Genomic DNA, 14,329 nt, shown 5'->3' with positions numbered 1-14,329 from the left:
GACATGGGTCCTAAAGTAAGCAGGAATGGGCGAATAGGGATCCCTGGGTGGCGCAGCGGTTTGGCGCCTGCCTTTGGCCCAGGGCGCGATCCTGGAGACCCGGGATCGAGTCCCACATCGGGCTCCCGGTGCTTGGAGCCTGCTTCTCCCTCTGCCTGTGTCTCTGCCTCTCTCTCTCTCTCTCCCCGTGTGACTATCATGAATAAATAAATTAAAAAAAAAAAAAAAGGAATGGGCGAATAAAAACTATGGTTGTGCTATCATAGTATCATTTCTGCCTACAGAATCAGAAAGGTACCTGCAAAATGTGGTCAAGTTACCAAAGCATAGGAAACTAGTCTGAATAAGTTAGCATATACCTGGAGGAGTGAATACCTAGCCCCCTTGGGTGTTCTCTATGCAACCAGTGGTTCTAAATAATACGATGCTTGAGTGGATTTTCTTTGTTTTGTTTTGTTTTCTTTTATTTATTTTTTGAGTGGATTTTCTAAGAAGATTAAGGAGAAGTTGTTTGAGAAGACCTACACAAGATGTATTTTGTTACTCCAGTAGGAAGACTCATCATTCCCCCAAAGTGTGTGATACAGTTATAAAGGAACACAGAAGCTAGTGATTATGCTACTTGCCCAGAAAGGCCTGGAAGTAGATTGAAGGGCAGAGTAAGTGTGGAACTTGGGACTGGGGAAGGGGCACTGGCATGGAAGGCAAGCATAGAGGAGGAAAATGGAAGAATAGGGAGAGGCTTGAGGTCGGATCTGTTGGGTAGACAGTAGAGAGCAGGTCAATTTGCTTCCTCGCTCATTGCATGATACATTATAGGCTCTTAGTATTTGTTGAAGAAAGAATGAATGATGGTTAGGGAAAAGAAAAATCGCTCCTGCAGGAACCATTCGTGATGAAATCCTGCGTGGGCCCCACTTTATCTTACCCATTACTTGATCTCAGTCATCACATGTCTTCCTGACCTTGGGTTGCTATTAGATTTATTGTGAGAACATCTACTAGGGGCACCTGGATGGCTCAGTCGGTTAAGTGTCTGCCTGCAGCTCAGATCATGATCCCAGGATCCTAGGATGGAGCCCTGGGTCAGGTACCCTGCTCAATAAGGAGTCCCCTCTTCCCTCCCATGCTTCACACACACACACACACACACACACACACACTCTCTTTCTTTCACACTGTCTTAAATAAATAAAACAACAACAAAAACAAAATACCCATACATAGTAAATGTGTGAATGTTCCAGGTAGTGTATATTTGAATTTTTAATCATTGTCCAGCTCTGGCGGTGGCACAGGAGGAGAGAGTGATACTCTGCTATTTAGAAGTATGATAAGTATATCTGAGTACTGAGAAGTTTAATTTCCTTTTGTTTTAAGACTATACTAGAATAGGTGTGACCATATCTATCTAGCCCCTGAATATTCTGGCCTTCGGTGACATGTATAAGCACTTTTGGCTGACTTGACAAGTTAAAGGTGTGCACTTATTTTCTGTGTGTGATTTATGGTGAGGTGATCAAGAATGGGGAGTTTAAAGTTATTCCCACATATGTAAAACTAATGGGATGCCATGTAATTTCCAAAGTTCTTTTTTTATTCAAACTCCTCTGAAATCTGATAGTCCACAGAAACTCAGTGTATCAAATTTTAACTGATTCCTTTACTCAAATATAGTGACCTCACATCTGATAGTGAAAACAGATTTTAGGATCTGAAAAGACACAAGGCCAAAGTGGTTGTTTTCTCAATTTTAAGCTATTATATAATTGCAACACAAGTTAATTAACACCCTTAAGCATGTAAGTGTAATAGGTGGTACGGAATCTGTTTGCAAAGAAAAGTTTCACTAAGAAAAGGCTCTCTTTGATCTGTTTCATTCACATATATCTATTTGAAGGTCTAATAGGCCCTGCTTTAGACACTGAAGATACAATACTGAAGAAAGCACAAAATCTTTGCCCTCCTGAAGCTGTTGTCAAGACATACTCTCAGAAGAGAGTATTTCAGATTAGGTGGTAACTAATCAAAAAAGGAAAGAGATATCTTCATCTATCTAGGAGAGCTCACTGGAGACAAGGATTTTTATTTTGGCTTTTTTTTTTTTTAATTTTTATTTATTTATGATAGTCACAGAGAGAGAGAGAGGCAGAGACACAGGCAGAGGGAGAAGCAGGCTCCATGCACCGGGAGCCCGACGTGGGATTCGATCCCGGGTCTCCAGGATCACGCCCTGGACCAAAGGCAGGCGCCAAACCGCTGTGCCACCCAGGGATCCCTGTTTTGGCTTTTGTCTCTTGTGTTCACTCCTATATCTTCAGAGCCCCAAATAGCGCTTGGCTCATAATAGGCATTCAGTAAATATATACCATTGATCAAAGTGTTTATTATTTTGAATTTGTATATAATCATACCCGTGTACTTTAGTAAATGATTTTTATGTCTAGCTGACATCTGTTTTTATCTGTTACCTTATTTTTACATTTGTTACCTACTTTTAGTTTCTCCTTATACTCACATATTCAGGAAAAGCTTATTAATATTAATAATTAGTCATATGGTGATCTGATATTGCAAAGGATAGATTTAGAAAGGAACTTTTAGAGGTCATCTTTTTTTTAGCTTCCTGCCTAGGAAAAACTAAGTAAGATGATTAGGTATGTATTTTTAATTAATCGTTTAAAAAAACTAGGACAACATACTGGGGTTCTCTTGAGAAAATGGAGAAAGGTACTTAACCCTAGATATAAAGATACTAACCTGAAAAATTTAGAACTTCTAACTGTGTGGGAAAGGGAAAAAAAAATCAAGCACAACTAAGCTGCTCTTTGTTGATATCAGAAATGGGCCTGTCATTCATTTTGGCATTGAAACATAGCCTCCTATCTCAGGGGGCAGGACTAGGACTTTTTTTTTTTTTTTTTTTTCCTCCCAGAGGAGCTGGACAGTTATTACAGGTTGAAAAGCCCCGGCCAGTTTTTCAAGAGTTTCTCCTCCTTTATTTTTCTTTTTTTTTTCCTCCCACACCCCCCTCCCCACAACTTCTGGTGCTTTTGCTCTGCTTTCAAGATGCATTTAGGTCTCCTGCTTTGTGACTGCTTTGAAACCAGCAAATAGCCTGACATGTACAATTCGAATTATGCAGATTTCATGAGTAAGTTTAATCTTGTTTTTTTAGCCAGTTAAAATTCAAGTGATATTTAGAAAAATGTTAACTTGGAGTTAGCCATTTTATCATTTTACTGCTTTTATTTTAAGCATATTTTTTAAAACAACCTTTAATTTAATGAGAAAGTAAGATTCTACACATTAAAAAGCCCCTGTGTCTCTTAAGACTTAAAACTTCCAGTTTCTTTCAGATGATCTTGTTGTTGTATTAGACAGTCTTTATAGGTCTTTTGAAAGCCAGTTACCTCAACGGTTTTCTTGAGCATCTTTTTAGTTTTATTGAGAAGTATTTTAAATTGAGCTTTTCCGAGCTCGATTGCTTATGTCTGACACAGTCTCAAGTTTCCACTGAATGGTAACAAAGACTGTAGAGTGTTGTTGGTGCTGCAGTGAGAGGCATGCTTCTTTAGACCAGGTAAGAGAGATCATTTTGTTTCTTACTGCTGGGTGAGTTTTTACCGCGTTTATTTTATATTCCTCCAACAGCAGCAATATTAAGTTGATAAATAGCCAAGAGCACGCTGAATTCAAGACGTCCTTGCTTGTTGCAGACAGGAAAACTACAGGGTATGGGGGTTGGGTTGGGCGGGGGGGAGGGGTAGAGTAAGCTTAGTTTATCACTCAGTTACTTATATAAATCAACTAAAATGTGAAAATGATCCTGGAGCTCAGTTTTCCTCGTTCAAGAATAAGAAAGCAGTTGAGGAAATGAATTAATTTTGAAGGGACTTCATAGTTATTACCTTGTGAATGCAATTTCAAATGATAGTTTTTACTTTCATTTTTTTCCCCCAGTAGTTAATAAAATAAGCTTTTGCCCTTAACTATACATTTTTTTTCATCTATGAAAACTTTTAAATTGTCAGCAGCAAAATACGCTTCCTCAGGATCTTTGAAATAAACCTGACACTTAAAAAAAATTTCAGCTTCTATAGCTGTTTCATTCCTTTTTTTCCCTAGTACATTTTTCTTAAAAGTATTTGTGCTTTGAAAATGTCAGCTGTATTCTAATGAAGCTCAGGCATTGTTTGCTCATAAAGGGGCCGGTGCATTCCACTGCTTTATGGTTTATTATGAGGCACAGTGTGAGAGTGTGGGTGGCACCATTTGGTGTCTGCCTCTTGGGGTAGTGACTGCCATTATGTTAGTGTTGGATTGGCAAAGAAAATATAGCATGTAAGATCTTATATGAATCTGAAACCTATGAAGAAAATCTTAGCCCTAAATAATACCGAGTGAGCCGGGAATGTGTGACAACTTGATTGAGTTGATCAAGTATACTCTCTAAAGTCTGCATTTCAGTTACAATTAACACTCTACCAGTCACATCTCTTGTTTCTTGATGTATATAACATTTACTCATTCTTTGAATTTCAATAAGGAAGTGAATGTTTCTACATAGATTATGACATTTTAAGTAGATACAGTAAAATTTTAAATAATACACTTACTTTTAAAAAAGAGTTTTAAGGAACTTAATGTGGGTGGGGAGGGGGAGTGGAAGAGGAGGTCAGGCAGAGAGAGCCTTTCTTTCAGTTAGGAAAGCCCTGATGAAGAAAAAAGCAACAGATGTTTCTTCTGTTACAATTGAGGTTGTTTTATTCAAAATTCACAGTAGCTGGAATGGGGAGGGGAGGTCGTAAATCTGACTTAATCAGGGAATAAATAAAACTTAGTCATTTAAAATTTATCCTTTTATACTTAGAATTTGAGAATTAGTAGAGTAACATACCTTTTGGAGAGGCTTTTTTTTTTTTTTTTTTTTTTTTTTTTACTAAAAAAGTGTAATTAATGGAGACGTGAGAAAGTTAATTTTAGTGCATGTAAGTTATGGAAAAAATGACCTTTAAATCCTACAGAATATTTGGGAAAAAAATTTAGCCATTATAAAATACATAAGGAATACTTAGGTTGCAAAAGTTTGTAATTGCACAATAGATACTAAGGCTCAAAATGCAATTGCATTATGAAACATTATTTGCATATAATGTGAGAAATCCTTTTATCTTCAGTGAGAAGCATAAGACTTATTCCAAAAGATCTCTGAATAAGAAATGTGAGAGAAATATTTTTAATTTAACTGAAATTAACCTTTAAACAGATAGTAAGCTTGGGTTGGTTGCTAATGGACAGAGAAGAATGTTTATTTGCTGTAAAGTAGCAAAGGAAGAATTTGGAAGCAATATGCATGTAATGAGAGCAGTTAAAGTTTAAAAAATAGTTTTTGAATTTGTGGAATTCATAATGAGTAAAAAACCTTTCCTTTTACAAGAACCAAGAAACTCTGTGCTGTTGTATAGTGTACATTTATACACATTACAACATTATGTATTTCTTAGAGTTGGCTCTCGGAAAACCAGTGCTGAACACCAGATCTTTCACATATCGGTCACTTATTAAAAATTTGCCATACCCTAAACTGTAAAATTAGTAAGAATAGATGACAGCCAAAAAAATTCTGTGAATGATAGTTCAAAATTTGTTTAAGGAACAAATATTAAAATGGTTTTCTAAATGTTAATTGGCCTAAAGAGGAGACAGGAAAAGATACCAACACTCAGGGAAATCATTAAAGATTTCTCTTGCTTTTAACTGGGATCTGTGAGCTTCCCTGAAGATTTCCTTTGTTTCAGATGATGACAGAATTTAGATATTTTGAAGGTTTTAAGGTCATTGTTTTAATTAAGATTACACTAAGATTCTAAAGTTATCTTCATATGTTTTGCTTTTTTAAGGAACAGCAATAGGTAGCAGTTGAGCATTTTTTTTCTAAGATAAGTAAAATAACTTACATGGAGTTTAAAATGGGATTACAGGGGAACGGCTCAGTGGGTTAAGGGTCCAATTCTTTTAAAGGGCTTTCTTTTTTTTTTTTTTTTTTAATTTTTTTTTTTAATTTATTTACTTATGATAGTCACAGAGAGAGAGAGAGGCAGAGACACAGGCAGAGGGAGAAGCAGGCTCCATGCATCGGGAGCCTGATATGGGATTCGATCCCGGGTCTCCAGGATCGCGCCCTGGGCCAAAGGCAGGCGCCAAACCGCTGCGCCACCCAGGGATCCCAAGGGTCCAATTCTTGATTTTGATTTGTGTCTTGATCTCGGGGTTGTGAGATGGAGCCCCGTCGTCAGGTGTGGAGCTGCTTAAGATTCTCTCTCTCCTTCCCCCTCTCTCCCCTTCAACAAAAAATAAAATAAAATGGATTTGCAAACTCTATAGGTCTGAGTAAAGTAAATTTTTTTTACCATTTTGATCAAAGTATATATAAATTTGATGAAATAGCCAGCCCTAAAAAAAATTGATGGCCCCACATGTGATATATAACTATGACAACATCCCAGACTGGAGTTATCAAAAATGTGTGTCACTTCAGATTATAGAAGGCATTATAGGCATGATATTAGGTTATTTAACAGCATTGGCAACAACAATAACAGAAATCTTTGAAACTGTTAACCCTTCAAATTAAAAGCAATAAACTGAAAGAAGACTTTTGAAGTGAGGTACCTATGATTCTCGCCTTGTATATATGAACTCTTTAGACAAAACTGAGGTCTTGGAGAATCTGAGCCTTACCTATTCTTTGTTTTCCAAGTTAGAAAATATTCATAGAGAATGACTAATGTAAACATTCTCTCTGCCTTATGTATATATGTGTGCAATTAGAAACAACAACCTAGAAATCTCATTTCTGAGGAGGAGGTCGGAGGGAAGATTTACCTGATGCCTATATTTTTCTGAAAAGAAGATCTTTTACATTGTTGTTTAGGAGCAGATAAAATAGTATGAATATTGTGCTTTTAGTATAGTATGAGTTAACTCTTGCGAAAGATCCAGGAACCTATCATGTAATAACAGCATTACTTCTTCCTACCAAGTTTTAAGCAACCAATTTGTAAATGAACTTTTGGATCTTGACTCTAAAGCTAGAGACCGTCAGTGGGGGGCTTGTTTTTCGGCACTTTGCTCACTTATGATACAAAGTTTGTCCTCTCTTGGCAATTTCTCTGACAGAAAAATGAAGAGGCTGCTAACTGAGCATTTACGGTGTGCCAAGTAGACCCAGGGAACTTACGTGTTAAAGTTTGCAAAATCTTTTTTTTTTAATCTTTCAGTGGATAAAATTTTAATTAAAAGATTTTTGTTTAAAAAAAAAGATTTTTGTTGATAGTGATGTCTAACTTTAAGATTTCTTGCTCTTCAAATATAATTTATATGCACCTTCAATAATAGCTCTCAAATGGAACATATTATTGAAATAAGATGTTGATCGTTGAAATTTTGAGTATGGTATTATGGAATTTAATACTTTCTAATTTGCTGGGGGAAAGAACTGCTTTGAAACTCTAATTTGTGGGTGGTCTTTGCTCAGTTTGAGTTTAAGTGTCCTAAAGTTTTTTTTTTTTTTTGTCCTAAAGTTTTAAATTGATTTTAATAATCCAACTTTTATTTTTTTATTTTTTATTTTTTTAATAATCCAACTTTTAAATGGTAAATATATCTACAGTCAATGCCATATTGCCGTCTTTTATAAATATTGGAAAAATATTTCTTGGCTGTAAATTTTAAATGATTTATTTGTTAACAGTCTGGGGCAGGTTACCGTCATAGAGGGGTTGTGGGCTTCTTCAGGAGAATGATTTCCAATTAAGTGCACTTGGGTATTCTAATACTCATAAATTCTGATCTTTGTGGGTGCACCCAGCTGCCTTGATCTACCCTAGCCATTCAGTGGCTGTTGGTAGGAGATAAAATGTGCTCCCTTCCGCTCACTCTTTTATTAGGCATGCACACAGTGTCTGTGTGCCATCTGGTGGGTGTACTAGCTGTGGTGATGGTGCTGGAAGTAGTAGGGGTTGAATGTAGGCTAACCGTTGAAAAGATGTAACATGCAAAAACAAGAGACTGAAGAAATAAGGGTCACTAAGCCCATTCTTTTTTAAAAATTTAGACAGAGATGAATGTAATAGAAAGAGTCAAACTTTTATACTCCATTACTTCCCTAATTTGAACAAAGGGACCTTGAAGCAGTCTCCAGTATTGACTGATCATGAGAATCATTTGAGGCACTTGTTAAAAATAGGCATTCCCACCTTGTTTCTGCTATTTTGGGTGTTGAAGGGAGCCTAGGAATATGCATTTTTGAAAAAGAGGGATACTAGTTCCCCACCCTCCGCCCCCTTTATATCTTTTTTTAAGGATTTATTTATTTATTTATTTATTTATTTATTTATTTATTTATTTGAGACACAGAGAGAGACAGAGGGAGAAGCAGGCTCCATGCAGGGAGCCCGACATGGGACTCTATCCTGGGTCTCCAGGATCAGGCAGGCCCTGGGCTGAAGGCAGACACTAAACCGCTGAGCCACCTGGGCTGCCCACCCCCTTTATATCTTATAACCAGGCACATTTGGGAAGAATTGCTATGAAGAATTGGAAGAGCCAAATTGTCTGAGGCCATATGGTAAACTAATTCAAGTATTAATCAGAAGATATATTGTCCCCAAAATGGGAAATTCTAATTAAGCAAGTGGAAGAGAAATGAGAAAGTTAAGATTTAAAGGCCTCCTTTACTGAACAAGATAATAGAAAAAGGACAAAATGACATGTTTTAACTAAAGATAAGCTAGTGAAAAAGCTATAGGATCAAATCTGTAGGTGAGACAGATGTTTTTGGATAGACATTTAAAAAATACTGAAAGGAAAAGGTCCTACAAAGAAAACCTAGTGAGAATGGATTAAATGATTTCTAAGATCTTTTAGCTTTGAGGTTTGATGAACTAAATGGAAACAACTATAATATTCCAAATACCAGAGCTTGAATTACGGAGTTCATGTAAGAAATGAAGAGGCCCTCTTTAAATCCTGGCATGCAGAAAGATAAAGAAAGAAATTTTTTTTCTCCTTTCAAAGTGAAGAATCCAGGGCATTTATGGTTTTAGATACCAGAGAAACCGGGAGCTAGGTAATCATTTTAAAAGGTGTCCTCCATGTAGAAATGCTTATCAAAGCCAAGAGAACAGATTTGATCCTCTAGGGCAGGTATGTAGAAAAGACTGACAGAAAGGTTGATTGAGCCATTTAAGAGTATGCCCTTAAGGCTAAGAGCCCGTTTCTTGTTATGGCCATTTTAGGGTTCTTGGTTGGGTTCATTGGAAAGCCTTTCTTTGGTTCATGGAAAGATTCTGGTTAGGTGGTTTATTTTGGGGAATCCTAGAAGTGCTGTGTTCTGACAGCTGCAAAAACAGCTAGGCTTTTTTTCCATGCCTTTGAATATATTGGTATGTGTGTTTCAGATCTTGTGTCCTTACCTGAACTATAGAAACCTTGAATCCCATTGTAGAACCAAATATGGAAGGGGAGGTTCTAGAGGCCACTTGAACTACTAAAATTTGGAGATATTAGGAACTTTTATTTTCTGTTTCTCACACCTCCCATTTTTAGCAATGTTGTAGTTATGGTTATATAGACATGCTCTATTTTACTTATCTTGCAGGTTTGGCATTTCCAGTTGGATATGCTGCCTTTTCAAATTAATTATGAGTTATTATTGTGTTTTACCTAGGAAGATAGTGCATTGAACTTATTTGTCAAATAAGGTGATAAATATCCTCTAAGCCATCCATATTGTAACATATATTGCTTTCTAGATGGCTGGCTGACATTAGAAATACAGCCTTAAGATGTGGAATCTTCTCCCTTTGCAAAATGAATTGGCCTATTCTAGAATCGACCTGTGATTTGACCTCATTAGTACTGTATTTGAAACCAATTGATAGTCCTTTACAACACTTATTAAATAGTTAAAAGGGTAATACAGATAGGGAAGAAATGCTTGACACTCCTTTTCTGACTTTGCTTATTCTCTAGTGGAAATGTTAATCATGAATGAAGTAAAGGCATGTAATACTGTCACCTAGATAGGCAGATCTGCGGAGCAGAATAGAAAGTCAATAAATTGACCCAAATAAGTAATTGATCAAGGTAGCATTTCATATCAGCATGGGGGTGGTATGTGTAGATCATTCACTAAAAGTAGCCATCTGAAGGGAGTGCCTAAGTGGCTCAGTCAGTTAAGCATCTGCCTTCAATTCAGGTCATGATCTCAGGATCCTGGGATCAAGCTCCATGTCAGAGAGTCTGCTTGTCCTTCTTCCTTCTGCCGCCCCCCACCCCCACCCCCACGCCTGTGCGCTCTCATGTTCTCTCTCTCTCTCTCTCAAATAAATAAATAAAATCTTTTTTACAAAGTAGCCATCAGGGAAAAAAAATTGGGTCTTTCATTTCTCACATCAAATAAATTCCAGATGAGTCAAGGATATAAAATTTAAAATGAAGGCATTAAAATACTAAAAGCATGGGGGATGTTTAATGCAGTCTTAGTATATAATTAATGATAGCTAATTTCAAAGAACAGCATAGCCAACTGGAAATACCACACCTATAAGATAAGTAAAATGTAGCAGGTCTGTATATGATGTATACCTCCAAGGAGGGGATTCAAGATAAATAAACTTCAGTTACTCTGACCTTCATTTTTATATTTAAACATACTTACAGGCCTTCTTGTGTCTGACACAAGAGTCACAAAAGGAAAGAATTATAAAATTGACTACAGGGACGCCTGGGTGGCTCAGTGGTTGAGTGTCTCTGCCTTTGGCCCAGGACATGATCCCAGAGTTCTGGGGAAAAAAAATGGCTCCCTATGAGGAGCCTGCTTCTCCCTCTGCATCTGTCTCTGCCTTCTCTCTTTGTATCTCATGAATAAATAAATAAAATCTTTAAAACATAATAATAAAATAAAATAAAATTGACTACATTCTTGGGGTGCCTGGGTGACTAAGTCGGTTAAGCATTTGACTCCTGTCAGGATCTCAGAGTCAGGGGCTGGAGCCCTGTGTTGGGCTCTGTGCTGGGTCCTGGAGGCTGCTTAGAATTTTCTCTCTCCCTCTACACCCATCCCCCACTCTCCCTCTCTTAAAAAAAAAAAAACAAACTACCTTTTTAAAAATGTGCAAAGAAAACCATATATAAAAGCAAAAGACAAGTGTCAAATTGGGAAAAATATTTGCATCAGGCATAACAAAGAATACAGTTATTTTTTCAATATTTAAAGTGTGTCTACCTGTTAGCAATAGCCAATAGGAAAGTGAGCATAATTTTCAGGAAGGAATATCATTATAATAAATTAAAACCAAAATGAAATGAGAAATTGTTTTTAATGTAAAAGTTGACAAAGTTTGATTAACACATTGAGATGGTAAGGATATGTGGAAATGGACATTTTTATACATTTCTGTATGGAGGGTTAATTGGTGCAGTCAGTTGGTACAACCAGCACATGTCAAGATGTGTAAAATCATTGCAGTGTTATTTGGAGTATTAAAAGATTTTGTTATTAATAATGTTTATAATACTGTGGTTTTTCCATTACTAAGGGATTGATAAATAAACTTGTAGAACCATAAAAAGTAACACTGTGTAGCTAACAAAGTAAATATTGAGGCAAAACTATGATAAGGTATGGAAAGATATCTAAGATACAGTATTATTAAGTGGGAAAAAAACAACATGCTAACTGATACAGTATTCAACTATATGTGAAGGGGAAAAGAATGTTTATGGATATATGTCTGTATATGTTAGAATATTTCTGGAAGGTTATATACAACCTGGCACTAGTAGCCATCACTAGGGAAGGGAATGGTTAGGTGGTGGTTGGAGATAGAAGGAGACTTAGTTTTCACTATACACTCATGCCTCATGAATTTGTATCATATTCTTCCATCCAGACATTCATATATTAACTCGTGCATTCATTTTCACACAGCAATATTTGTTGAACTTTGCTGTGTCCCAGGCAGGATGTGCTAGGTGCTGGAGGTACAGCAGTGGATTAGATAATAAATCCCTTGTCCCTGTGGATCTTAAATTCTAAGAGTCGGTGGGCTATGGACAGGTAATACTCACCTAAGCAGGTAAATATTAATAGGCAATGTATCATAAATAACTACTGGTGAAAAGTCATAGTAAATTAGGAAGTGCTTATATAGAGTGGTCGGGCATCTCTGATGTGACGACCAAGCCAGAGACTAGAGGGTACCTAAGGAATAAAGCAAGTAAATGTCTGAAGGAAGAAAGCAAAGAATTGTAGAATCTGTAATTAGCCTGTTACTAATAAGTATGAAATTGCCTAGGTTACTGTTTCCCATTTTTTTTATTAAGATATGATTTGCATGTAGTAGAGCCTGAACCCATTTAGCCTAGAGTTGTATGAATTTGACAAACACCTACACCACCACAAACCAGGTCATTTTCTAACTATTTAGGGCTGAAGGTTAGCTTTTTCTATGAAGTTGGACCCTGGTTGGGGGGGCGGAGGGGGGGAGGCAGAAAGTATACAACTACTTCTGATTGGAGATATTTATAAACCTGTAAAATAAGCATGTTTTTTTCTTAAAGTGAGTTATTAATCTGGTTCTTCTAGGAGGATGTGATATAGGCTTGGGTGAAGGTTTTTCCAAAAACTAATTCAAGCCAAAAAAAATTTTTTTTTCCAGAAAGTCAGTACTATGAAAAAAATAACTCACACTGGCATCATGTAGACAAACCACAGTTATTTCACTGAATTTTTCATTTTAATTGGACATATTGAAGGTGACTAACTAGAACTGGAACCCCTTACAAGAATTATGAGTGAAGGAAATCTTTGGTGTCTAGACAATTCTAATGGAAAGCAGAAAGATTCTAATTACTCAGAAAATTGAAATAAAATTTTGAGCCAAATTGTGTGCCTCTGCCAAGATTTGGCTAAGTTTGAGCTCTTTTTTTTCCGAGCCACTTCCCTAGGTGATTGATCTCATTTGTTAATGCAGGGAATTGCCAGAACCCAAATCCAGGCAGGTCTTTAAATTTTTGTTTTTAATAAATATACCAACTGCCAGGGATTGGCTTCTGGACAGTGTCAGGCCCCTGTTGCCAAGGAGCTATGAATTAAGGCCAGGTACTTAGGAAAAATTCTTTATACTTGGTTTGGTTTACTTCTCTTAACCTGGCTGAAATTTTGGGATACTAGATGTTTATAACCTACTTAAGTATGTCCTTTTGAGTCAAAAAAGTTCTGTTTCTGCTGCTGAACTAGTTGATTTGATGAAAGTAAACAATGTCTAAATACATGGTTTTTATTTCTGGATATTATAATTATTGAAATCCCAGTGGAGCTCCTTTAACTACTTCCAAAGCAGATTTCATTTTTACTAATTATAAAACACAGATACTTCACTTATAGATCTTTATCTTGTTTCAACAGCTGTGACTGATTCTCATGCTCTTTGCTTTCCTCCCTCCCCCTCTCTCTTTTCCCTCCAGAGTGACAATAGCTTTTTAAATTATAAAACAAATTATAAAACAAGCACATGCATGTTCATAAAATAAAAAAGTATAAACTAAAACATTTCTCCATACTACTCACCAGAGCTAACCTCTCTTAGTTTGTTGTTTATCCTGCTATAGTTTTTTTGCTAATGTAACTTGTGAGTATATGTAGCTTTTAGGTAAATGGAATCATACTAATCATAGTCTCTTGTAATGGGAACATTTTTCCCTGGCAAGTACATATTTGTAATATTGTTTTAAGGACTGTATAATAGCCCATCATATACATGTACCAAAAGATGTTTACATATTTATTTCTAGGTTTTTGCCTTTATCTAAAATGTTGCAGTTCTAGGACATGTTTAATTGTTTTTATCTGCTTGGTTTATTGGGATATATCTCCAGCAGAGGAATTGCTAGTCAGAGAGTATTCCCATTATTGGAATTAATTATGATGTTGATGCAGAGGCTTGGGATCAGCTTGCCACTTAGGCAATGGAAGGGAGTTGAAAGGACATTTGCTGGGATGCCTGGGTGGCTCAGCAGTTGAGCATCTGCTTTTGCCTCCGGAGTTGCTGGATTGAGTCCCACATTGGGCTCCTGCAGGGAGGCCTGCTTCTCCTCCCTCTCCCTGTGTCTCTGCCTCTCTCTGTCTCTCATGAATAAATAAATAAAATCTTTAAAAAAAAAAAAAAAGGAGATTTGTTGAAGTGGAAAGAGCCTTTAAAATGTGTACAGTTGTTTTTAAAGCACTTATTTAAAATTTTGTACTCCAATAGACCCATTA

At 36.6% G+C, this 14,329-nt stretch overlaps 1 protein-coding gene across 5 annotated transcripts in view; it reads left to right on the top strand.

The window, feature by feature from the left end:
• Positions 1 to 14,329, top strand: part of TFDP2 (transcription factor Dp-2) — a 162,369-nt gene that overhangs the window by 93,085 nt on the left and 54,955 nt on the right. The window contains exon 1 of one of the 5 annotated variants that reach the window (XM_038571099.1): positions 3,039 to 3,154. The exons of 3 other annotated variants lie outside the window; for them this stretch is intronic. In XM_038571099.1, coding sequence (XP_038427027.1) covers positions 3,124 to 3,154 — 31 coding nt within the window. In that variant the 5' untranslated portion in view covers positions 3,039 to 3,123. Of the gene's footprint in view, positions 1 to 3,038; positions 3,155 to 3,527; positions 3,584 to 14,329 lie in introns of those variants that run through there. One more of the 5 variants, XM_038571100.1, reaches the window with a different exon arrangement.

The sequence above is a fragment of the Canis lupus genome, chromosome 23, assembly GCF_011100685.1.
Source record: "Canis lupus familiaris isolate Mischka breed German Shepherd chromosome 23, alternate assembly UU_Cfam_GSD_1.0, whole genome shotgun sequence".
In the NCBI taxonomy this organism is placed as follows: Eukaryota; Metazoa; Chordata; class Mammalia; order Carnivora; family Canidae; genus Canis; species Canis lupus.
This window is presented reverse-complemented; position numbering and strand designations above follow the sequence as displayed.